Consider the following 21,405-nt stretch of genomic DNA (forward strand, 5'->3'; position numbering starts at 1 on the left):
GGGGTGGGAAGCTCCAAAGAAAAGAGCCTGGGGAAGTGACTCTGCTGATGAGGGGGAGGAAGAGGGGTTCTGAGCCCACAGCCCTCTTTAGTGAACAGCTCTGATGTCAAGAGAAAGGGGGAGTAGGGTTCGGGGTGAGGTTGTCATCGTAATAGGCTTGTCTGGGGAGTTGGAATCAGGATCAGTCTCTGTGCAGGGGTCAGAACCTGGTGTAGAGAGGACTGGGTAGGGGTTGATGGGGCAGACACCGGAAAGGCCGGAGAACCTATGGGCTGGGCTGGGAGGCAAGCTGCAGGAGAGGCATGCGAAGTGAAGGGTTTGGTCTCTGCTAAGGCATGGGCCCAGGCCAGGGGATCGACATGGGCCCAGGACTCTCCTCTTGGCACATTGTGAGGGAGAGCCCCCCCATCATTGTGACCCGTGTACCCCTAGGAGCCTCTGGGACAGGAATGTGGGCCGGTGGATTCTGTGGGCACAGTGGGCTGGGGGCCTAAGGGCCCCAGTGGCCCTAGGGACCCCCATGGCCATGGCTGAGCGCCCCCAGCCCAGGTGGGCCTCATACCACAGCCCCAACACCAACAACTGCCAGGACCTGGGCAACTCCATTCTGTTGCTGCTGGGCCTCATCGTCTGCATTAACATTGGCATCAATATGGTGACGCTGGTCAGGGTGGGGCCGGGCGGGAGGGTGCTGGCAGCATGGCTGGGGGGCGGGCCTGGTGGCCAGGGCCGGCCCAGGGTCACTGTGTCCTCCCCCACCCAGCTCTGGCGCAGACTCCGTGGCTTCTTACACCAGGTATTCCATGTTATTTGTGAGAAAGGTAAGTGGGGGTTGGAGGAGGAGGGGCAGAAACTAGGTGTTTCAGCCCTGACCCTGAGCTGGCCCCTTTCCCTCCTGCTCTCCCCTCCCAGACACCATCACTATGCAGCTCCTCTCCTTGCCCCCTGCCTCTCCAACTCTGTAGGAGCCAGGCTCCCACCAGCCTCTCACCTCTCCCTGATCCACAGAAGCTTCTAAGTCACGCTCACCTGGGAAGCAGACCCAGCCCCCGAAGCAGTGCTCCCAGGCAGTTCACCTTCGATGCACCGTGGACCCTGTGAAAATGACCGTGACCCCCCCACCCACTCGCCGCCATCGCCACCGAGGCTCTGCAGCGCGCCGTGCCCGCCGCCTGGTAGACTGGGTCCCTGACACTGACGAGGACAACGAGGAGGAGAGGCCCCCACATCAGCGCACAGTAACCTCGCACAACTGGGATTGCCCCGAGGACTGGGATGGCTTTCAGTCCACCCAGAGGTTCTGGACTCCCTGGGCCCAGGATGCCGTGGAGACACCCACCCAGACCATCCGCTTCCAGCAGACTATAGAGGAAAGACCCCTCAAAAGAGAGATGCAGTCCGAGCTGGGCCTACAGGCCTACGTGTACCCTGTGAACCCCCCGCCCCCCAGCCCTCAGGCCCTGAGCCACAGGAACATTGGAGGAGGGACAGGGGCAGGAGCCCAAGCGGAGCAGGAGCAGTGTTTGCCAGCCCAACCACCCATCCTGGGCCCGGCCAACGTCCCGGACATCCCCCGGCGCCGCTCCTCAGGCCGCATAGCATATGACGCCAGGGACGTGAGGCGGCGGCTGCGGGAGCTGAGCAGGGAGGTGGAGGCCCTGTCCCACTGTTACCCCCTGGGCTCCGGATCCAGCGCTGCTGAGGGGACAGACAAGGACTGGGTATACCGTTCCATGAAAGAGAGGTGACTGGGAGAAGAATAAAAGAAAGAGAGGAGGTGGTTTGTGGTGGTGTGGGGGGTGCCAGGGCCCACACAACACCCAGAAGCCTGGTTGCTAAGGAAATGATCTCCCTGGCAACAGGGCCTAGAGAGCCCTGAGGACCCTCATCAAACCTCTTGGCCTCAGCAGGCCCTGTCCTCATCTCTCAACCTGGCCCTTCTTGGTTCCAAGCTCCCACTTGCCTCTACTCTTTTCTTTAGTGCCCAGAGAGGCCCCCCAAATTCTGCTCCAGACCCCCAGGCAGTATTGCACTAGAAGGGAGGCCCTCATCTCCATGGACCCTGCCCCTCAGGGGTCTGGCTCCTGCCAGAGCCCAGGTTTAGGCTGCAGCTACAGGTTAGGCATGGTTTTCTCTTAAGCCCTGGTTTCTCTGGGAAGGGACGGCTGAGAGTGAGGGTACCCAGGCCCTCACAGTTCCCCGGTCAGAACCCAAAGCTCCTGTACCCTTGAGCAAGCTCAGAGCGGAGGATGAAATACTGAGGACACTCAAGGGCTGCCTCATCGTAACATCACCACCCTCTGTGACCTCACACCCCTGATTAGCACCTCTGTGTCACAGATGACAAAACTCAGGTTCAGAGAGGCCATGTGACTTATTCATGGTCACACGGACAGCAAGGATCAACCTCATGGCCTCAGATGCTCTGTTCCCCTGATCCCACAGGTAGATTCCCAGTGCCACAGAGTCAGCCTGGCCCAACAGAGTCTCTGCCTTCCTCAGTTTCCCATGTGAATGCATCAGAATATTCCATCCACTGGACAGCAGGGAAACCCAGGCCCTACCCCACTTCTAGACATCACATGCATGCACACAACTTGGGAACAAGGAGCCAGGCCAAAGGGCTAGACCTCATCACCTTCGATACCAGATGAGTTCCTGGAATGTGAGCGGACAGGCTTTTTATGAATCACCCTGCTTCTCTGTTCATTTTCATTCAACTAACATAATTGATCATTTTAAGCTGACTCCATTAAGTGGATATATATTGGGCACCTACTATGTGTTTGGAGGCTTGATAGGGAAATGCCCACTGGCTGTTCCTCTCTTTCAGCTGGGTTGTTCATTGTGCAAACAAAATGACTTGAGGTCCCCCAGGCATCCTTTCATAGACCCCAATGATGAACCTGATTTCAACCAAAGACTCCTTTTGTCATATCAACAATTACATCTGCTTTGTCAATTACATGTGGTTTTCTTCAGATGGCAGCTGTTTTTTAGCTTGGAGGGGTGGCTCAGTGGGAGGGCTGTTGGTTAGGAAGGCGAGAAACCATGGTTGGGGATGGTCCCTGGCAAAAGCAGCAACCCTAGGCATGTGGAAGTCAGTCTGGCTCTGAAGCAAAGGGGCTAGTGGGCTCAGTGACCAACATCTGGGATGATGGGATGGGATTATGACAGGGAAATGGGCAGAACAGGGAGGGACTGTGCAGCAGAGCGACCCCAGAGGGGACTCTTGCTATCATCCATCCATCTAGTCACCCTAGCTGCTGGCCCCAAGCAGATGTGGGTGGGGAGTCCCAATAGGCTATTTAAGCTGCCGTGATGTCTCAAAAGAACAATGAATTGGACGAAATCCTTTATGCATGATTTAATCCCTGTGAAGACTGTCTCACAACTGGAGCTACCATGTTTTCAAATGGAGTTAGGCAAACCCCCGGGGAGACAGAGGGACAGATGGACTGAACACTAGGATATTTGGGGATTGGGCTCCACTGTGTGGAAGCCAAGGGCAGAGATGGCCATATAAAGGGCCAGCTGATTGAAAGATCTGCCATTTCTGCATTGTGACTCCCTGCAGCGTGCCTCATTATGACCCCACTCCCTCACTGGTTGTCCCCAGGTGTCCCCAGGTCCTGGCATGAGTGTAGTGTGGGTCAGGCCGGGTGGGGGGGCGGGTGGCCCAGGTGGCCCTAAGACCCCCCCACCATGGGAAACCAGCTCTGGTATGACAACCTGGGGTGCTGCCATCAATACCAAGAAAGTAGCCAGAATGCCGAGGACTTCCTACTCCTGCTGTTGGGCCTCGTCATTCTTGTCAACATTGGGATCAACGTGGCAACCGTGGTCAGTGATGGTTGTGGACCACCCCTGGGGTGCAGAGGGCTGAGGGTGGTAGCCAGCTGCATGCAGCCTGCACCTCCGCCTGCAGGAACCGTCTTGGCTGGGAGGTGGGTAGGGTGGAGAGCCTGGCCTTCACTTCCCCCCACTGCACCCCCAGATATGGCATGGGCTCCAGAATGCCTTAGACAAGACCTTCGGTTGGATTAATCAGAAAAGTAAGTATGGCAGAGAGGTAGAGGGCACCCAGCCCCCACCACTCCCACAGCCCCAGTGTCCCCAGAAACCCAGGCCCCAGTGTTCCCAATGCTGACTTCCCACAGTTGCCCTGCCCTTACCGACTCTTCCCTCCCCCAGATGAAATCTTGCAGGCTTGTGAAAGTTTCCCCCAAAATCCTCCAGCCAAGGCCCAAGACGTCCACATCCACTGCACCCTGGACCCTGTAGAAATGAAAATGGCCCCGCCTACTTGCTACTCCTCTTCCTCCTGCCATCAACTCTGCAACCGCAATCACCACAGCAGCAGCAGCCGCCACAACCGCCGCTGCCACCACCACCGCCGCCGCCCCCACCCCCACCGCTGCCGCCGCAGCCGCCGCCGCCGCCCCTGCAGCCACCAGCAGAGGCCAAAGAACCACAGACGATTGCCCCACAGCACCTCATTCTTCTGTAGGCCACATCGCGGCCACAAAATGTCACAGCTGCGGCCGAAGCCCTCCTATAAGAGGGAGGACCTGGACTCCTACCTGGAGGAGGAGGATGACCTTTCCTTCCCACATCCCAAGTACCATCGAGGGGGCTGGGGAGGGCTCTACCAGCAGATGGGCCTGCCCTCCAACATGAGGCTGTGGGGTCGCCAGGGTGGGATCCTAGCCAGCCTGCCGCCACCGCCCTCTCTCTACCTGTCACCGGAACTGCGCCGCATGCCCAAGCGTGTGGAGGCCAAGTCGGAGCTAAGGCTGCAGTCCTACAGGACCCCCTGCTCATCATCCCACATCTGGGGCAACATGGAGACCGAGCAGTGGGTCTCATCTCCACCGCCTCCCCGAAGGCTGCCCCCTAACCCCACCTGGGTGCCTGGGGGCCACAGCCCTTACGCCTCAAGGGGCCAGCTCCTGTATGACTCCTGGGATCAGCGGCGGCGTGGTCTGGAAGGCTCTGAGCCTCCATCCGCCCTCGTGACCCGGGGCTCCCGGCCGGAAGCCCGGGAGCATTACTCCCCACAGTCTCACCGGCGGAGCCTCCCTGGCCATGCTTACGTTCAGCCCAACCGCAGCCCCCACCCATCCACAGGTCACCTGAACTACTCCCGGGATCCCCACGAGGTCCGGCGCCAGGCGGCTGAATGGGCTGAGGCGCTGCCCCCACGGCACCCTCTGACCACCTCCACCTCCCTCACTGTGTTGGGTGAGGCCTCGTACCAGCGGGCCCCGGCGCCCAGCTCAGCCCTGCTCCTCCAAGCCTCCCAGCATCTGCCAGAAGTCCAGGCGACTGAGCCTCCCCCGCCCTCGCCCACCTTCATGCCACTCAGCCGGACCCCAGGGGGCAATGCCAACTACCAGGTGTATGACAGTCTGGAGCTGAAGCGGCAGGTGCAGGAGAGCAGAGTGAGGGCCAGCTCTCTGCCGCCTTCCACCTCAGCCTCGAGGCCTTCTCTGCATAGGAGCCGGACTGGGAAAATTAACTGACGAGCAGCAAATGGGGGTGGTGGGGCGGGGCGTGGAGAGAGGAAATAAAGAGCAACCAGAGTCCAGGAAACATGGATGGTGTGTGGCCTGGAAGAGCCACTCCTTGGCTTCCTGAAATGAGAAGCCAGTGTTCCCTTCTTGGCCTGAGGGTCCCCTTGGCTAAGTGGCTGTGGTCTTGCCAGCATGGTCCTGCACTAACTAGATTTGAAGCTGCAAATCTACGGTTCTCTGGGCACCTACTCTGTGTCTCAGCACTCCCTGTCCCCCCAGGGGGCTCAGAGGGCTCAGCCTCACTCAAGAAACTGTGGTCAGATTCCAGATTTGGAGGTTCCACATCTGGGCAAATCCAGGCCCAAGCCCAGTGAAGGGCATGAAGAAGGCCAAGGTCCAGGATTCTAGCCAGGCGTTCCCTAGGGCTGAGGCCAAGGTCTTCCTAGTCTCAGGAGTGGTCAGGGAGATAGAATGTGTGTTTGAACGAGTGAGTCAGCGGGTAGTGAGGGAATGACTGACCGCTAGAGGGGAGGTGTGCTGGCCTCCCAACCCTGTTTGACTGTCCAGGTTCAGGTGACCTGAACCTAGTTACCAGGGAATGCCATCCTGGGCCCTCCTTTTCCACCTCCTCCCTCATTGTGACCCCAGCCACCTGCCCTATTATGACCCAGTCCTTCTCCCCCTCCCCCACCAGAGGAGTCTGGCTACTAGTGAGTATGTGGGGGCCAGGGGGCCCAGATAGTCCTGGGACCCCCGGACATGGGTGAACGAACCCACTACGGAGCACAGGCGTGCTCTGGCACCAACCCCAGGAAGTGCCAGGACCTAGGAGACTCGATTCTTCTGATTCTGGGCAGCTTCATCTTGCTCAACGTGGGGATCAATGTGGTGACACTGGTCAGGGCAGGATCTGGGCAGCAGGGTTGGGGGACCCTGGGATCTCAAAGGGCTGAAATGGGAGGGCTGCTGGGATGTGGCCAGACAAGGGTTGGACTTCCAGGCTCACACTGCTCCCGGACTCTCCCCTTCCCTGCTTCCCTCAGCTATGGAGGCATCTGAAGAGCTCCTTGCGGACTATTTTCCGTCATTTTTTCCCCAAAGGTGAGTGGACCCCAGCGTGGGCTCAAGGGATGTGGGCCTGTCCCCTTTCTTCTATCCCTGTTCCTGATTCTTAGTCCCTCAGGAACCCAAGCCTTGTCCCATCCCGCCTTTCCCTGCAGACAAGCAATCCAGCTCTCCAGGCAGCCATCCCATGTGCATGCGCTGTTCTGTGGATCCCAAGAACCTGTGCTCAAGAGTCTCTTCCCACTTCCACTGTCGCCCAAGCTTCCTGCTCGGGCAGCCTAACCACCTTGACTCCTGGATACCAGACACGAATGATGAGAAGGCTTCTAGGTGCTGCTGGATGCCGCCTCAGTGTGGACACGCTGGGGCTCCCATGGAGGCTCCATGGGGACTGTGGAAGGAGGGGATAATGGGAGCTGGGGAGGCCCCTCAAGTCACAGCCTTAAAGGCCCAAGCCACCTTTTTCTCCAGGCAAAAGACATCTTCCAAGTACCACAGGATGGGCAAGTTGGACATGGTTCCACTCCGCCTGCCCCAAGAGAGCAAGACTAAGACCCCAGCCTGTGACCCAGCCCAGGCCCCAGCCCAGGCCCAGACCTGCTCCCCAGTCCAGCCTCCTGGACGCACTCCTGCCAGGGCCCAGGCCTTCTCCTCAGCCCACCCTTCTCAGCACACCCCCGCCCAGGCCCAGACCCGCTCCCCAGTTAACCCCCCTGAGCACGGCCCACCCCAGCCTCAAACCTGCTCCCCAGTACACGCTGCTAGGCATACTCCTGCCAGGACCCAGACCTTCTCCTCAGCCCACCCTCCTAAGCATGCCATACCCCAGGTGCAGACTCACTCCTCAGTCCACCCCCCAGAACACACCACCTCCCAGGCCCAGACTCACTCCCCAGCCCTCACTCCTGAGCACAGCCCTGCCCAGGTCCATGGTCCTGAGCACACCTCAGCCCAAATCCTGGCCCAGGCCCAAACCCAGATCCCCTCACATGCCTCAGCCCAGTCCTTGGGCCACAACCCTGAGCACATAACAGCCCCCGCCTCAGCCTGCACCCTGACCCATGCTCATCTAACCTATACCCGTAACCATACCCTGGTCCCTCCTGCAACTTCTGCCCCTGCTGCAATTCCTGCCCCAGCCCCCACACCAGCCTCTGCCCCAATCTCTGCCACAACCCCTGTCCCAGAGCTGGTCATGGCCCTGACTCCCACTCCAGTCCCGGCTACTACCCCTTCCCCCGTCCTAACTTCTATTCCCTCTACCCTGTCCGCCTTCAGCCAGGGCCTCTCCAGGGGCCACGTGGTCTATGATGCCCGCAGGGTAAAGCACAACTTATTCCATGTGCGTCCCCCTCAGAATTCTGGGTATTCCAGAAAAGACTTGGGTACCCTCTCCAGGCCCCAAGAGGGGCATGGCCCAGTGAGCTCTGAGCAAACATCAAAGCCATGTAGTGCGGATGGTGCCAAGCTCTCCACAGGATCCATATTGGGTTACCTGGAGTTGGGGAATATGGAATGGAAGATCTCAAATGACGCCAACGGCGAGTTCTTACAGCCCAAGACCTTCCCTTACTGCAGCTTCCACCCTTGCAGTTCTGAGAAGAGAGAAACAGACTCCCAGGCTCCAGTCTACCCCAAATTCCTGGTCTACTCCAAGGATGCTGCACCTTCTCAACCTTGTTTCCATTCTCCAACCAGTACCCAGACCTCGCCAGGCACTGTGACTCCACCATGCATTCTTTCTCTACCTCTTGTTTCTCCCAGATCCTTTGTCCTTCAACACACCAACCACCAGGAGCCCTCCACCTTAACACAAACTGCCACCCTTCCGCCAACCTCCAAGTCTCCTCAAACTGTCCTCTCTTCCCAGGGGCCCATCCCTACCCAGTTCTCCACAATTTCCCAAACCCCCAACCAGACTCAACCTCCCGAACTTCATGAGAGTCTAGGCCTCACCCAAGACTCTGGCCTCCAAAATACCCCAGGCCCTTCAAAAGACTCTATTGTTTCCAGAAACCCAGGCCTTACCCCAAATTCAGGCCTCCACAAGAACCCAGGCCTTACCCAAGATCCAGGTCTCCACAAGCTTCCAGGCATAAGCCAAGACCCTTTTCTATTCAAGAACTCAAGTCTTTCCCAAAGCTTTGAACTTCACAAGAATCCAGTTGTTACCCAAGATTCTGGCTCCCAGAAAAGCCTAAGTTTTACTCAAGATGCGAGTATCTTTAGGAGTCCATGTCTCACCCAACCCTCTGGTCTCCACAAGAATGCACCATTTCTCCCAGCTTCTGACATTCAGAGGAGTGTAGGCTTTCTGCGAGACTCTGTAGTCTATGGGAATCTAGAGCAAAACCAGGAGACTGCACTCTATAAAAGTCAAGAGCGCTCCCCCAAAACTGGCCTCCATAATAGCTCAGGCCCTTCGCAAGATTCTGGATGTCACAAGAGTACGGGTAACGCCCAAGATCTGGGAGTCTCCAGGAATCTAGGCTTTACCCAAGATTCTGGGTCACAGAAGAGTCTATACCTTGCCCAAGACTCTGGAGTCAACAAGAGCTCAGGCCTTTCCCAGGAATCTGGTCTCCATAAAAGCCCAGGCCTTGTCCAAACCTCTGGCCTCTGTAAGGGCTCAGGCCTTACCCAAGACTCAGGAGACTACAAGAATCCAGGTCTTACCCAAGATTCTGGAGTCTACAGGAGCCAAGGCCTTACTCAAGATTCTGACCTCCATAAGAAACCGGGCCTTACTCAAGCCACTGAAGTCAAGCAATGTGGCCTTACCCAAGATGCTGGAATTTGCAGGAGCCCAGAACATACCCATGACCCTAACTGCCACAAGTCCTCAGGAATTAATCAAGACCCTGGCCCCCATAAGGGCCCAGTCCTTAGCCAAGGCTCTGGCCTCCCCAAGACTCAAGGCCTTACCAAAGGATCAGGACTCAACAAAACCTCATGCCTTGTCCCGAATCCTGATCTCCACAAGAACCCAGGCCTCACTCTAGGAACTGACTCTGCCCAAGTCTTAGGCCCACATCAGACCCGAAAGGCATTTGTATCTGGGGAGATTCCTCGAAAGGAAGCAGAGCAGCACACACCATGGACTTCTGTCCCACTCAGTCAGAACACGGGCTCTCCCAAGGCACCCGTGATCTACAATGACCTGCAAACCTTCTCAGAGGTGCCTGTACTAATTGAGCTGCAGTCGTCCTCCCGGCAAGCAGGCAGCCAAGACTGGGTGTACCGCCCTGTGGACACAGTTCCTCCAGCCCGTCAGAACTACCGCCAGATGTCTGTGCCTCCCAGAATCAATCAGTGGAAGCCCCACTGTCCTGGGTCAGGCACCCGGGTAGGGCATGTGGTCTTTGACGCCCGCCAGAGACAGTTTGGAGTGGGCAGGGACAAGTGTGAAGCTCTGTCTCCCAGGCGCCTTCACCAAGAGGCATCCAGCAACTCACCTGAGACCATCAAGGAGTGGGGATATCAGTGTGTGATGAGAAACTTGGAAAAAGAGAGGACAGATGTGCACGAGAAATAAAGAGGCAAGAAAAGTATTCTGCAGTTGTTTGGTGATATCTACCCAGCCACACCCCACAGGGCCTGATCAGGACTGAAATTACCCCTGCTTCCCCTGCGAAGCTACACAGCCAAACCCATTATCCCCAGGGTCCTAGAGCTGCACTGTCCAACACAGTAGCTATTAGCCAAATATGCCTATTAGAATGTAAATTAGTTAAAATTAAAAGTTCTGTTCCTCAGTCTCATTATCTCTCAAGTGCTCAATAGCCACTTGTGGTTGGTGGCTACTGTATTGGATGGTACACATTTAGAACATTTCCATCATCACAGAAAATCCTATTGGAGAATAATACTTTAGAGTTTAGAGGAACTTTCCTCTCCCTGTCACCCATACCCAGCGTCCTAGAACTCCCACAGAGCCCAGAGCACTTATTTCTTTTTAGGGTGGCTCAGAAGCCAACCTCTGGGGAGGAGGTAAGGTAGAGGGATGGACACCTAATGCCTGATTTCCCTGGACTGTGAGAAAGAGCTCACGCCTCAGTTTTCCTGACCTGGTGTCTCTAATCAAAACCAGATGTACAGAAACTTGACTCTCCAGTTCTGGGCTGTGTTTGGGGCTCTTGGTGACTGAGGAAGACGACCTCTCTGTTAGTGACTAGGAACCCCAGAGACTTAGGCTCCCCAAATTGAGCTCTGGATTCTGAGAATCCTCTCCTTTTTAGGCCTCTAATTTTTCCAGGTGTCTCCACTTAATTATCTTGTCCATGGACTTAGGCCTAATCCACGCCAGAGGCAGACCCTTGGGAAAAGGAATGTAAGAATTCCTCATTCAGTAATACATTGGCCTGATCTGTGAGCCTCTCTCTGGTTTCCTATTTCCCTGCCCCCCTTACCACTCCCACCCTGGTTTCCCATCTTTCTGTCCTATTATTCTGTCTCCTAGTTTCATCCTAGAATTAAGCTGTGTCCATGCCAGCATAATTTTCCAGCTGGGAATTCCCTCTGGACTTGATTTTCATTCCTGGTAACTGTTCTATATAGACACACGAGCCACAATATTCCAAAGTGTTTTCCCTGCCACCACTCATGTGTCTGAGGTGAGCATCATTAATACGTCCCTGCCCTGAGTCAGATGTCCATTTCTGGGCCACCACCTGTGTGTTCTTGTCTAATACTACCACCACTGATTCCAAGGAGATACTTCTCCACCCAGCTGGGGAGCCCCTTTCCAACACCTCTCTGGCTTAACTCTGACCTTTTACAAGTCATGTGCAACCTTTTTAGGCTGCAGTCTCATCTCTAAAATGAAGCTATACTTGCATGGAAGAATCCTTCTAGATAGTGACCAGGGTTCCTCTACTCACACATGAGATGTAGAGGCCCCTATTTCTCCCTAGGCGGTAAGGTATGTCCCCCATTATGGTTTGCTATTCAGATCCATCCTATTATGCCTCTGCTCCAACCCCAAGGAATGTTTGTGTTGGGTTGACCTGGGCTTGGAAAGGCACAGAATAATTTATCTCAATGGGAACTACAACTTCCATCAGGCACTACTTCAACGGAACAGGAAAGGATGTGGGGGCGTGGCCCCAAAGCCCTGATAGCTCGAAAGATAAACTACAAATCCCAGGATCGCCGGGAGATCTCAGCAGAGCAAAAGGAGTGATTGAACTCTCACTGGAGGCGGGGCGGGTCCGGAACCACCCTGACTTCCTCCATAAATGGGCGTGGTTGTAACTTAGGGGCGTGGCCTTGTGGGCAGCAGGAAGAAGTTACCTGTTGAATCCTTCTAACCATCTTCTTCTCAGCCCTTGCAGCTACCCCTAAGAGGGAAGCTGCAAACCATAAACCTCTTCAGAAAAAGAGGTAACAGGAGGCAGACAAGGAGCAGCGGAGGGAACTGACTATTGCTTTCGGTAGGAGGGGCCCAACAGCTACTTTTTACCTGATGAGTCAGGTGAACCGGTCCGTGGGCGGGGGAGACCAGCGTATGAGAAAAGGACTGGGACGGAGGAGGTATTTATTTGTTCGTTTTCAAGATTATATTTAGAGCCCTTGATCTGCAGACACATTGGCCGACTGTGGGGCACTCCCTCGGCCTCGGGAAGAGAGAACGCGGGAGACTTTTCGGCAGCAAAAGAACGACCCATCCGGGTTTCCTACCGTCCGTGTATTTCCTAGCCCCAAAACTATAGAGCCACATGGCTTCCGCGGTCTGGGGAAGTGCTCCCTGGTGGGGCCCACCGCCCCCAGCCCCAGCCCGGCCGCTCACGGATATCGACTTCTGCTCTGGGGCGCAGCTGCAGGAACTAACCCAGCTGATTCAGGAGCTAGGTGTTCAAGAGAGCTGGAGCGACGGGCCCAAGCCGGGACCAGACCTCCTCCAGGCCAAGGATTTTGTTTTCTCTCTGCTGGGTAAGTAAACCTTCCCTGCCTTCGGGAACTCCCAGCTCTCTGCCACGCCCCACCCCGCCCTGGTTTTGGGTCACGCCCTCAGGATCCCTTCTCGTCCCTTAGGTCTCGTTCACCGCCGGGACCCTCGCTTTCCTCCCCAGGCTGAGCTCTTGCTGCTTCGTGGCGGGATTCGCGAGGGCTCCCTGGATCTGGGGCCTGCACCTCTAGGTCCCTATGCCCGGGGGCCTCACTATGACGCCGGCTTCACACTCCTGGTGCCCGTGTTTTCGCTAGACGGCACTGGACAGGAGCTACAACTGGATGTGGGATCCTGTTATGCATGGCTCTGCCTCCCAGAGCAAGTACACGGAACCTCAGTCCGGGAGGCATGGCAGGATTGCCTAGGACCCCCAGTCCCAGGGAGACGTGATTCGATCCTCCCAACCGAAAGAGAAGGAAGTTCCAAGGACCCGCAGAGCTCTGTGGACCAGCCTCACGGCGACGTTGCTGAGCCTGGGGCACATGTGTGTTTGGAAAAATCACCTAGTAACATTTCAGTGCCGGAGCTGCCTCAGGAAGACGTAACCGATGTTGGCTTTCCCTCATCCTTGAAAAAACCGAATGGTGACGTCACCACAGCAGCCGACGTTAGCCCCAGCCCAGTGCCAAAGCCGTCGGAGGCTCTGGAGGCATGGCCCACATTGTGCCCTGCCCAGGTGGCTGCCTGGTTCTTTGCTTCGCTGGCCGCGGTCGCTGAATCCCTGTTCCCGGTCCCGGGTGCCCCGCGCTTGGTGCATGCAGCCCGCCACGCCGGGTTCAGCACCATCCTCCTGGCTACTCCTGGGCCCCCGCGCCGCCTTCTGCTTTTCGACCTGATCCCCGTGGTGTCCGTGGCCGGCTGGCCCGAGGGGGCTCGTAGCCACTCTTGGGCCGGCCCGCTGGTTTCGGAGTCTTCCTCCTTCTACCTGGTGCCCGGCGGTGGCACAGAGCGGTCGGGCGCCTCCGGCTGGCAGCTCTGCTTCGCCCGCCAGGAGCTGGCGCTCAAGTCGCGCATACCCGCACCGCTGCTGCAAGCGCACGCCGCGGCCCAGGCCCTGCTGCGCCCGCTGGTGGCTGGGACCCGGGCCGCGGCTCCCTACCTCTTGCGGACGTTGCTCTACTGGGCTTGCGAGCGGCTGCCCGCGCTCTATCTGGCGCGGCCCGAGAATGCGGGCGCCTGCTGCCTCGGGCTGCTGGATGAACTGGGCCGGGTGCTCGAGGCCGGGACGCTGCCCCACTATTTTCTGAGTGGCCGAAAGCTCCGTGCCGGAGACGGCGCCGCTGCGCTGCTCGGGGCGTTGGCCCAGCTTCGCGGGGACCCTGCCGGGGCCCTCCGCACCGCTGTGGAGGAGGCCAAGGCTGCGCGCAAGGGGGGCGGCTTAGCTGGCGTGGGAGGCGGAGCCCATTAAAGATGTTGCTCCTACTAGCTTGGAAAGTGCTTTTGTTGGCCGTGGGATGTAGAGGGGACTGCTCTCCCCTCGCCTGGGTGACAGGCTGAGCGCCCTGGGCCCGAAGACTACGTTCTAGAAGGCCTCCTCACCGGTTCCTCCCCATCTTCCCATTCTCCTCCTGCCCCATCCCTGACACAGGTCGTTCCATTCCCGCCTCTCCACTTTCCAGATCTGTGGCCAGCATCCCTCCTGCTCCAGTGCAACCTCCAGCAAGCTTCTCCCCCCCACTTATGGTTTTTTTTTTTTCTCTTAAGAGTCAACAGGGATGGGAAGGTAATTGCTAACAAAACGTGGAAAGGACCAGGGATTGACCAATTTGGCTCACACAAAAGCAGAGAGATTAAGGAGGCCGGATTTCACCCCAGGCTAGATCTCACCACCACCCCTATCTCTTCAGTTATTCCCTCCACTTTTCTCATCTAGTTCTGTCCTCCATCCCGGGCAGTAGGGTCCCTTTCTCCATTCCCAGGGCGTCCGCCATTCTACTTATCTTAAGCCCAACCTCTCCTCCCATCCAGGGTTGTGTACAGTGGAATCGCCTCCTTGTCCCTCCTCCTCTGAACCCCAAGACATGCGGCCTTTCCTCGGCTCCGTCTGCCTCTAAGACCGTCCCCACTCCCTGCCTCCAAGGAACCCTGGGGTTCCGCCCGCCCAGCTTCATCCCCCTCTTTCCCGGCGTCTCCGCCCCCTGCCCCGCCCCCGGGCCTGCTCTCGGAGGAGGGGGAGCTGCTGTCACCGCCGCCGCCTCAGCTTCCCACAGCCTCTACCGCTGCCGCCGCTGCCGCCGCTCCGCTTGGTCCAGCCGCCAGGCCCAGTGCTCACTTCGCCGGACCAGGGCTCTCTGCGGAGACACCCTCACTCCTTCGTGGGGTCCGGGACGCCTAGCTAGGCGTGGGGGGAAGCTCCGCTTGCGGGGTACAGGGAGGGAGGAGCCTGGAGCCGGAGCCAGCGCCAGCCGTCGCCGGATCGACAAGACAGGACAGGTTGAGGGGCGTCGGGGAAGGAAAAGGGGGTGCTATAGGCAGTCCCGGGGAGGACGAGGAAGCCCTGTCGCAGAAAGCTGTAATGCGCTCTGACTTACAGGGGGCCTGTTCACATTTGGGGACCCGTGACAACGTGGGTGCACTCCTCTCTCGAGGGGCTGGTTGGATTGGAGGGCCTGGGATCTAAACAGCACCAGCTGTTCCCAAGGAAATTAAGGGGCAGCCAGGAAAACCAAAAAATCAAAAAAACCCAAAACCTATGCTCCTTATTCCGAGGTGACAGAGGGCCCTCCAGACAACCACCTGGTGTAACCACTAGGAAGGGCGGATTTGGAGGTGACTTCAAAAGGAGTGGAGGGTAACAAGGTGAGGAAAGGGGCTCAGCAGCTAGAACTCTGTGCCACTAGAAATGGGGGTGACTTGGTAAAAAATGGTATTGTCCCGAGACAGGGTCTGGGAACCTCTTCTCACTGAATGGGGACAGTCTGGTATTTCAAGTCATAGATTTTGAGGATTGCAATATTTTAAAAAAGTGGGGGATTCTCCACTTAGAATGTGGCAAAGGGAAAGACATCAAGGTTGGGTTCTTCCCTGACATTGGCATTGCCCCAGTAGGGGTGGAGTGAACCAATATCCCCAAAGCTAAGGACCCGCACCCTTAAGATTACAAGAGTGGATTTGGCAGGAGTGCAGGGCCCTGAAATAGGGTGGAAAGGTGCCTGGGGATATTGGAACCACGTTTTGGAAAATTTGAGGGTCTTGGCTTTGGGATACTGGAAGTGGAGGCCAGGGACACTGGAGATCAGGGAAAGGGGTAGTTTTCAGTGGGGGCAAAAGTCGTGGGTGGGGTCAGTTGAGAGGTACATAGGCTGTTGGACCCAGTGGAGCTAGCAGGGGCCCAAGGGTGGGAGCTGGAGCCTGGGGTGGGGGTCATCTAGCGCTTATCCTCAGGTCCTGTGGGTAGGGCAGTGAGTAGGGACTGGAGCATCGAAAGCATGTCCTGGTGAGCAAGCGGGCTTCTCCGGGGGAGCCCAGCGCGCTCCGGGCGCCTGCCTGTTTGGGGGTGTCTCCTCCCGGGGCGCCATGGCGGCGCTGGCCAGTAGCCTGATCCGGCAGAAGCGGGAGGTCCGCGAGCCCGGGGGCAGCCGGCCCGTGTCGGCGCAGCGGCGCGTGTGTCCCCGCGGCACCAAGTCCCTTTGCCAGAAGCAGCTCCTCATCTTGCTGTCCAAGGTGCGACTGTGCGGGGGGCGGCCCGCGCGGCCGGACCGCGGCCCGGGTGAGTGGCTGGAGCGGGGTCTCCGGGCCTGGGGTCTCTCTGCCTGGGAGGTTGAGGCCAGGGACTCGAAAGAGTGGGGCCCAACTGAGGGGGGCTCCCTGAAAGTGAAAGGGGGTGGGCCCGGACCACAAAGTCTCAGGGAGACTATGCCTCAGTTTCCCTTCTCTTTCGCCCATAACCCCGAGTCTCCTTGCTTTCGAGGGCAAGGGGAAGGCTTGGGGGCTAAGCCTGGTACCCCAAAGCCTAGCAGCTCCCGCTCGCCCCCCAACCCAACGCAGGAGTCCCCACCCCCACCGTCCTCCGCCTACGTGCCGGCTCTCGCGATTCTTTCCATCCGGAGCGGAGGGGCCTGGGGGTTCCGGACGCCTGGGTCACCCCGAGGGTTTCTGCGGCTCCGGCAGCCCCGCCCCCGCCCCGGTTCTCCCGCTCCTCCATGCCTTGGCTCGGTTCCCCCTGGCCGAGCTGGCCTGGCTCGGCGCCAATCTCCCCAGCTCTCCCCCGGGTGTCCTTGCAGCTACCTCGCCAGCCCGCCCCTCTGTGCGCCCTCCTCCTGTGACCTGCGCTGCAAGCCGGGAGCCGGGCACCCCCTATAAACCCCTACGCGACTCAGAAATCGGGTCCCAGGGGCTCAGGGGACCCTCTGCTGCGACGAACTCAGACTGGAGACCCTCACTGAGACTGGGGGTCGTACCACCTATGAGGGGGTACCGGGAAGTCGGCAGGAAGCAAGAGCCGGGGGAGGAGAGTTTGCGGGTTAGCCTGTGGTCCCCGTCCAGTTGCGACAGGCAGGGAGTCCCTCTGGCTTCGCTCCCGCTCGCTCCCAGCTCCCCTAGGGGGAGCCCCCTACCCCCTGCGCCCTCCTCCTCACCGCCGCCGGCACTTGGTAGTGGTACGGTCCGCAGCCCACCCTTTGAGTGGGACCCGGCCCCCCACGTGACTCAGCTTGCCTCGCCAGCTCCCCGGCCCCCTCCCCCATTTCCTTGGTTTGGTACCGAATGTCCCACACCCCAGGCGGGTTACCTGGCTGAAGGGGAGAGGCTGAGCCTCAGGGAGGGCTGAGCCCCCGCGAGCCAGCAGACTGACAGACAGATAGACAGACAGATGGGTCAGTGACAGTCCGGCGCTGGACCAAGGAGAGGCCCGCGCCAAGAGAGCGGCAGCCGCAGGAGCAGGTGCTGAGTCAGCGTCAGGCCCAGTCCCACCCCCCTCCTGAGGGGGCTCCCCTACCCTGTGGTCACCTTACTGCCCCCCAACTCGCAAACATACTGCCCCTTCAGCAGTCCTGCCTGCCTCCCTCTGTCCTGCGTTTTCATGTATCTCTCCCCTTGCTCTTCTCTCTTCTCCCCTCCCCCATTCTGATTGAGCTGTAGAGTAGGAATTAAGCCTTTAAATAAATTTCAATAAATTAAACTGAAAGCTGGTGGTTAGAGGAAGCAGAAGGGGACCCACACCCCAGCTTCCTCAGGAGTCCAAGAGGAGGGGGAGAGAGCTTGCTTGGAAGGTCAGTGAGCTGGGGCCCTGGGACCCACTTCCTTCCCTCGGTTCTCCCTTCTTTCTCTCCTCTGATCCCGCCAAGTGTACGAATGTTTTTGGGAACAGAGATGTCATGTTTCAAGATGAATGTCTCTCTCTCCAGAGCCTCAGCTCAAAGGCATCGTCACCAAACTGTTCTGCCGCCAGGGTTTCTACCTCCAGGCAAATCCTGACGGGAGCATCCAGGGCACCCCAGAGGACACCAGCTCTTTCAGTGAGAGGGGGAGCCAGCTGCTGGGTGGGGAGGGGAAGAGCAGGCATAGGAGATGATCATCCTCTTCCCACTTTGGGTTCGTTTGTTTTCAATCTGGCTCTTTGACTCCCAAGGGAAGAAGTAGAACTGGAACCTGGAGGGGGGCCCAGCTGGGAGTTGGAAGTCTGGGGTACTGATGCCCCCTCTCTCCACCTCCAGCCCATTTCAACCTGATTCCCGTGGGGCTCCGTGTGGTCACCATCCAGAGTACCAAGCTGGGTCACTACATGGCCATGAATGCTGAGGGGCTGCTCTACAGCTCGGTGAGACAAGGAGGCTGAGTGGTCTCGGGTGTGGGGACTCCCCTAGTGACAGCCTTCTTGATGACAGATGTTTTGCAGCTCAGGGCTTCCTCTCCTCCAGCTCTTTCTGATGTCCTGCTTTCATTGCCCACTCTCGGACACCTCCTCTAGGGTGCCTCCAGTCCCTCCTCCTTGAACAGCGCCTCCAAATACCTCTGGCTCTTTGAATGTCCAACTCTTTCAGCCTTTTAAGACCCCCTTGTCTCATCCTACCTCCTCCAGACCTCATTATTACTCACTTCCCCAGAGTCATTCAGGATATAGGGGAAGGATTCAGGAATTCCTCCAAGCAGGAATTCCTTCCAGGTCCCCTGGATGGTGGGAGGTTGAAAGTAGAGAGATGGTGTCTTCTTATCCCAGGGCCCCCCGAAGTCTAGTTTCCGGCCCTCAGGGGGCCACCAGACTCTTCCTTATCCTTCCTTTCTCCCAGTTCCTGCATGGACTCAGAGGTTGGCCCTCCCAGCCTAAATTGTGTGGATTGTATCCTGGCTTGTTCTTCTCAGGGTCCCCTTCTGTCCAGTGATGTGTCTTTTTATCTCTCTGTCTGTCTGTGTGTGCCTTTCTGGGTCTCTGTCTCTTCAGCCACATTTCACAGCTGAGTGTCGCTTTAAGGAGTGCGTCTTTGAGAATTACTATGTCCTGTATGCCTCTGCTCTCTATCGCCAGCGCCGTTCTGGCCGGGCCTGGTACCTGGGCCTGGACAAGGAGGGCCGAGTCATGAAGGGAAATCGAGTCAAGAAGACCAAGGCAGCAGCCCACTTTGTGCCCAAGCTCCTGGAGGGTGAGTTTGGACCCTCCAGGGAGAGGTGGGCCACATGGAAGGGTATTGACCTTGTCGTGGACATTTAGTGACACAAGCTCAGGGACTATAGGTGTTTTAAGGGGATACCTATTATGACAAGTCAAGCCAGGAAGGCTTTGGCCTTGGGGGTTTGGGGAGCGCTCCTTCTGTGGGTTGGGGTTCCCAGAGGGTGGGTATAGGGGAAGGGAGCCCTTTTAGAGCTCTCTGTGTGCCTAACTCTCCTTCCTGTTCCTCTCTCTCCCCTTCACAGTGGCCATGTATCGGGAGCCTTCTCTCCACAGTGTCCCTGAGACCTCCCCTTCCAGTCCCCCTGCCCCCTGAAATGTAGCCCCTGGCTGGAGGCTCCCTGCACTTACACTGAGCCCACCACCACCACAGTCTGTCTCCCAGCCCCACTCCTGGCCCTGCTCTCACCCCTGCTGCCACACTCATGCCCTGAGCAGCCAGGTCCCACCAGGTGCTCTAGCCTGAGGGAGCCTAGGGGCTGGCTGTGACTTCCAGGGCTGCTGAGACCCTTAGATCCTTGGGCCCAGGAAGGGGTCTGAGCTGGGGTGAAGTGTCTGAAAATAGTCCTGGCTGATCACTTCTTTCCTTGCACACTCATGCCCCCCCCCACCAAAGCCTCTTCCTGAGATGACGATGGGGGTCTGAAACTGACAGAACCAGGGCATAAATCTTCCCCACCCCGGGCTCAGCCAGCCCCCAGAGTCTTATGCTCTTTTCATTGCCACTGAGCCATAGATTTATAGGTCCACTGGAGCTCAGGATTCGTTTCCTTCTTTCCTTCCTCCACCTTTTGCCTTGTTCCAGACAGATTCTGGAACACCAGGCACCCCAGCTAGGGCCATTTCTGCACTCAGGCTCTGTGCTGGAACACAGACATGCTGTCAGGCTCTGTTCTGGATCCATCAGGCTTCTGTCCTTGACCCAGATGGACCCCTGGCTTCCAAGTAGAGAGAGGCTGGATTTGAGCCCTGTCCAGCTGTTGGCCTTGGCCTGAACTGGGACCAGTCTCAGATTACCACAGGTTTAACTTTCTTATCCCAGAGACACCCAATTCTAGAGCATGGTGTTCTAGACACATATGGAGCCATTCTTCCTTCCAGATCTCAGCTCTAGGACATAGACCACAACTCTCAGCCCTTCCCTCTAGGATGGAACTGGGACCTATATAGCCATATTATTGCTCTAGAGTAAGTTCTAGACCCATCCTCCCACCTTCTCTAGTGTTAACCTTTTAAGGATGAGCTCTGGAAAGGACTCAGCTGTGATTCACAAAGAATTAAGTGCTGGATGAATCAAGAACCACATCTTGTTTTTCCTAGATAATTTTCTAAAAATCTCTTTCTTCCTACAGAATGCTAACTTTATCTTTACATATAGTTTCTAGCTCCTGCAACTTAACTGTGGTCCTGCCAGGGAAAGAGTCTGAGGAAGGGCAGAGGAGTTTTGGAAGGAATCCCTGGCTTATAGCAGGAAAGCTTGGATAGGGAAGGGGCCAGAACCATGGCATGATTGGACCTGTGCCTGAGCTTGGGGGACATGAACATTTAGCTACCTCAGCAGGAATTCCAAGTCCCCTTTAAATCTGAGGTGTTTAGGGTAATGGGTCTAGAATAAAAAATATAAATGGCACATAACCTTGACCCCCCACCATGAGGAGACCCCAATTCAGCATAAGTCCCACCTATCTCCACTACAGGTCAGGCCAAGTAGGGTGAGGGCCACTTGGGCTCTAGACCTCATACACCATCACCCCCAGAACTTCTAACTGAATAGAATTTGCTTTACCTTAAGGCTTATAACCTCAGCTGGGCTTTAGGTACCCAAAAAGGGCCTGACTAGATTTTTCTGAAAAAATGCAGATAGCCGGGACAGGCCTGAGAAAGATCAGGAGCCCATCAGTGAACTAGGAAGGAGATTCTGAGAGGTCCCAGATTTGAGCTGAGTAGACTGAGGAGGCCCAAAAGGGAGGGGATAGATCTCAGGCAGGTCACTTTTCCTCAGGCTCTTTCTACTTCTGGCTTGTTGCAAGCGGGATGGATGCTCCCCTCACCCACACAGACACCGCTCAGGCTCCACCCATCTCCTGGCTCTGCTCCCAGGGGACAGGGTCTCCACTCCATGCTTTCTGAAATTAAAGAAGATTTATACAACTGAAGTGTTGTCTGTCATCTGTGGGAGGCAGGCATTGGCAGTTGCTCGGGGCGGGGATAAAGTCCCAGGGGCGGGGCGGGTGGGCTGGCGGCTGCCCCCTGACAACAGGTGCACATTC

The 21,405-nt window shown here is 57.3% G+C and overlaps 5 protein-coding genes across 8 annotated transcripts; all 5 read left to right on the top strand.

The window, feature by feature from the left end:
• Positions 1–38: 38 nt before the first annotated feature.
• Positions 39–1,781, top strand: SPEM1 (spermatid maturation 1). Its single transcript, XM_010996537.3, has 3 exons — positions 39–664; positions 764–821; positions 1,009–1,781. Exons 1-3 carry the CDS (start codon positions 521–523, stop codon positions 1,746–1,748), a joined length of 942 nt encoding a protein of 313 aa, XP_010994839.3. The 5' UTR covers positions 39–520; the 3' UTR covers positions 1,749–1,781.
• A 1,924-nt stretch (positions 1,782–3,705) lies between these two features.
• SPEM2 (SPEM family member 2) lies at positions 3,706–5,525 on the top strand. Its single transcript, XM_031469745.2, has 3 exons — positions 3,706–3,843; positions 3,998–4,055; positions 4,195–5,525. Exons 1-3 carry the CDS (start codon positions 3,706–3,708, stop codon positions 5,523–5,525), a joined length of 1,527 nt encoding a protein of 508 aa, XP_031325605.2.
• Positions 5,526–6,275: 750 nt separating this feature from the next.
• On the top strand, positions 6,276–10,072 carry SPEM3 (SPEM family member 3). The gene is given in 4 exon segments (XM_031469476.2): positions 6,276–6,413; positions 6,560–6,617; positions 6,737–10,038; positions 10,040–10,072. Coding segments are annotated over 4 exon segments (3,531 nt in total).
• A 1,726-nt stretch (positions 10,073–11,798) lies between these two features.
• Positions 11,799–13,958, top strand: TMEM102 (transmembrane protein 102). 2 transcript variants are annotated; one of them, XM_064495182.1, is made up of 3 exons: positions 11,799–12,013; positions 12,137–12,512; positions 12,615–13,958. In XM_064495182.1, exons 2-3 carry the CDS (start codon positions 12,299–12,301, stop codon positions 13,937–13,939), a joined length of 1,539 nt encoding a protein of 512 aa, XP_064351252.1. In that variant the 5' UTR covers positions 11,799–12,013; positions 12,137–12,298; the 3' UTR covers positions 13,940–13,958. The 2 variants fall into 2 exon arrangements, with proteins under 2 accessions (XP_064351252.1, XP_064351253.1); XM_064495183.1 differs by having other exon boundaries at positions 12,164–12,512.
• On the top strand, positions 13,069–21,291 carry FGF11 (fibroblast growth factor 11). 3 transcript variants are annotated; one of them, XM_064495185.1, is made up of 5 exons: positions 13,069–13,207; positions 17,877–17,987; positions 18,186–18,289; positions 18,911–19,109; positions 19,381–21,291. In XM_064495185.1, the coding sequence occupies exons 1-5, from the start codon at positions 13,183–13,185 to the stop codon at positions 19,449–19,451; spliced, it is 510 nt and encodes a 169-aa protein (XP_064351255.1). In that variant the 5' UTR covers positions 13,069–13,182; the 3' UTR covers positions 19,452–21,291. The 3 variants fall into 3 exon arrangements, with proteins under 3 accessions (XP_064351255.1, XP_010994837.2, XP_010994838.2); XM_010996535.3 differs by lacking the exon at positions 13,069–13,207 and adding an exon at positions 13,981–16,240; XM_010996536.3 differs by lacking the exon at positions 13,069–13,207 and adding an exon at positions 13,985–16,240 and having other exon boundaries at positions 18,995–19,109.
• Positions 21,292–21,405: the final 114 nt, after the last annotated feature.

Source organism: Camelus dromedarius, chromosome 16, assembly GCF_036321535.1.
Source record: "Camelus dromedarius isolate mCamDro1 chromosome 16, mCamDro1.pat, whole genome shotgun sequence".
NCBI classification, from domain to species: domain Eukaryota; kingdom Metazoa; phylum Chordata; class Mammalia; order Artiodactyla; family Camelidae; genus Camelus; species Camelus dromedarius.

Bases quoted from the DNA above. Each gene is read 5' to 3' on its own strand.
- SPEM1 (XM_010996537.3), top strand. From the start codon at position 521: ATGGCCATGGCTGAGCGCCCCCAGCCCAGGTGGGCCTCATACCACAGC. The intron at 665-763 runs GTCAGGGTGGGG...TCCCCCACCCAG, and splicing joins GCATCAATATGGTGACGCTG to CTCTGGCGCAGACTCCGTGG. The intron at 822-1,008 runs GTAAGTGGGGGT...CCTGATCCACAG, and splicing joins CCATGTTATTTGTGAGAAAG to AAGCTTCTAAGTCACGCTCA.
- TMEM102 (XM_064495182.1), top strand. From the start codon at position 12,299: ATGGCTTCCGCGGTCTGGGGAAGTGCTCCCTGGTGGGGCCCACCGCCC. The intron at 12,513-12,614 runs GTAAGTAAACCT...CTCGTCCCTTAG, and splicing joins TTTTGTTTTCTCTCTGCTGG to GTCTCGTTCACCGCCGGGAC.
- FGF11 (XM_010996535.3), top strand. From the start codon at position 16,048: ATGGCGGCGCTGGCCAGTAGCCTGATCCGGCAGAAGCGGGAGGTCCGC. The intron at 16,241-17,876 runs GTGAGTGGCTGG...CTCTCTCTCCAG, and splicing joins GCGGCCGGACCGCGGCCCGG to AGCCTCAGCTCAAAGGCATC. The intron at 19,110-19,380 runs GTGAGTTTGGAC...TCCCCTTCACAG, and splicing joins TGTGCCCAAGCTCCTGGAGG to TGGCCATGTATCGGGAGCCT.
- SPEM2 (XM_031469745.2), top strand. From the start codon at position 3,706: ATGGGAAACCAGCTCTGGTATGACAACCTGGGGTGCTGCCATCAATAC. The intron at 3,844-3,997 runs GTCAGTGATGGT...CTGCACCCCCAG, and splicing joins GGATCAACGTGGCAACCGTG to ATATGGCATGGGCTCCAGAA. The intron at 4,056-4,194 runs GTAAGTATGGCA...TCCCTCCCCCAG, and splicing joins CGGTTGGATTAATCAGAAAA to ATGAAATCTTGCAGGCTTGT.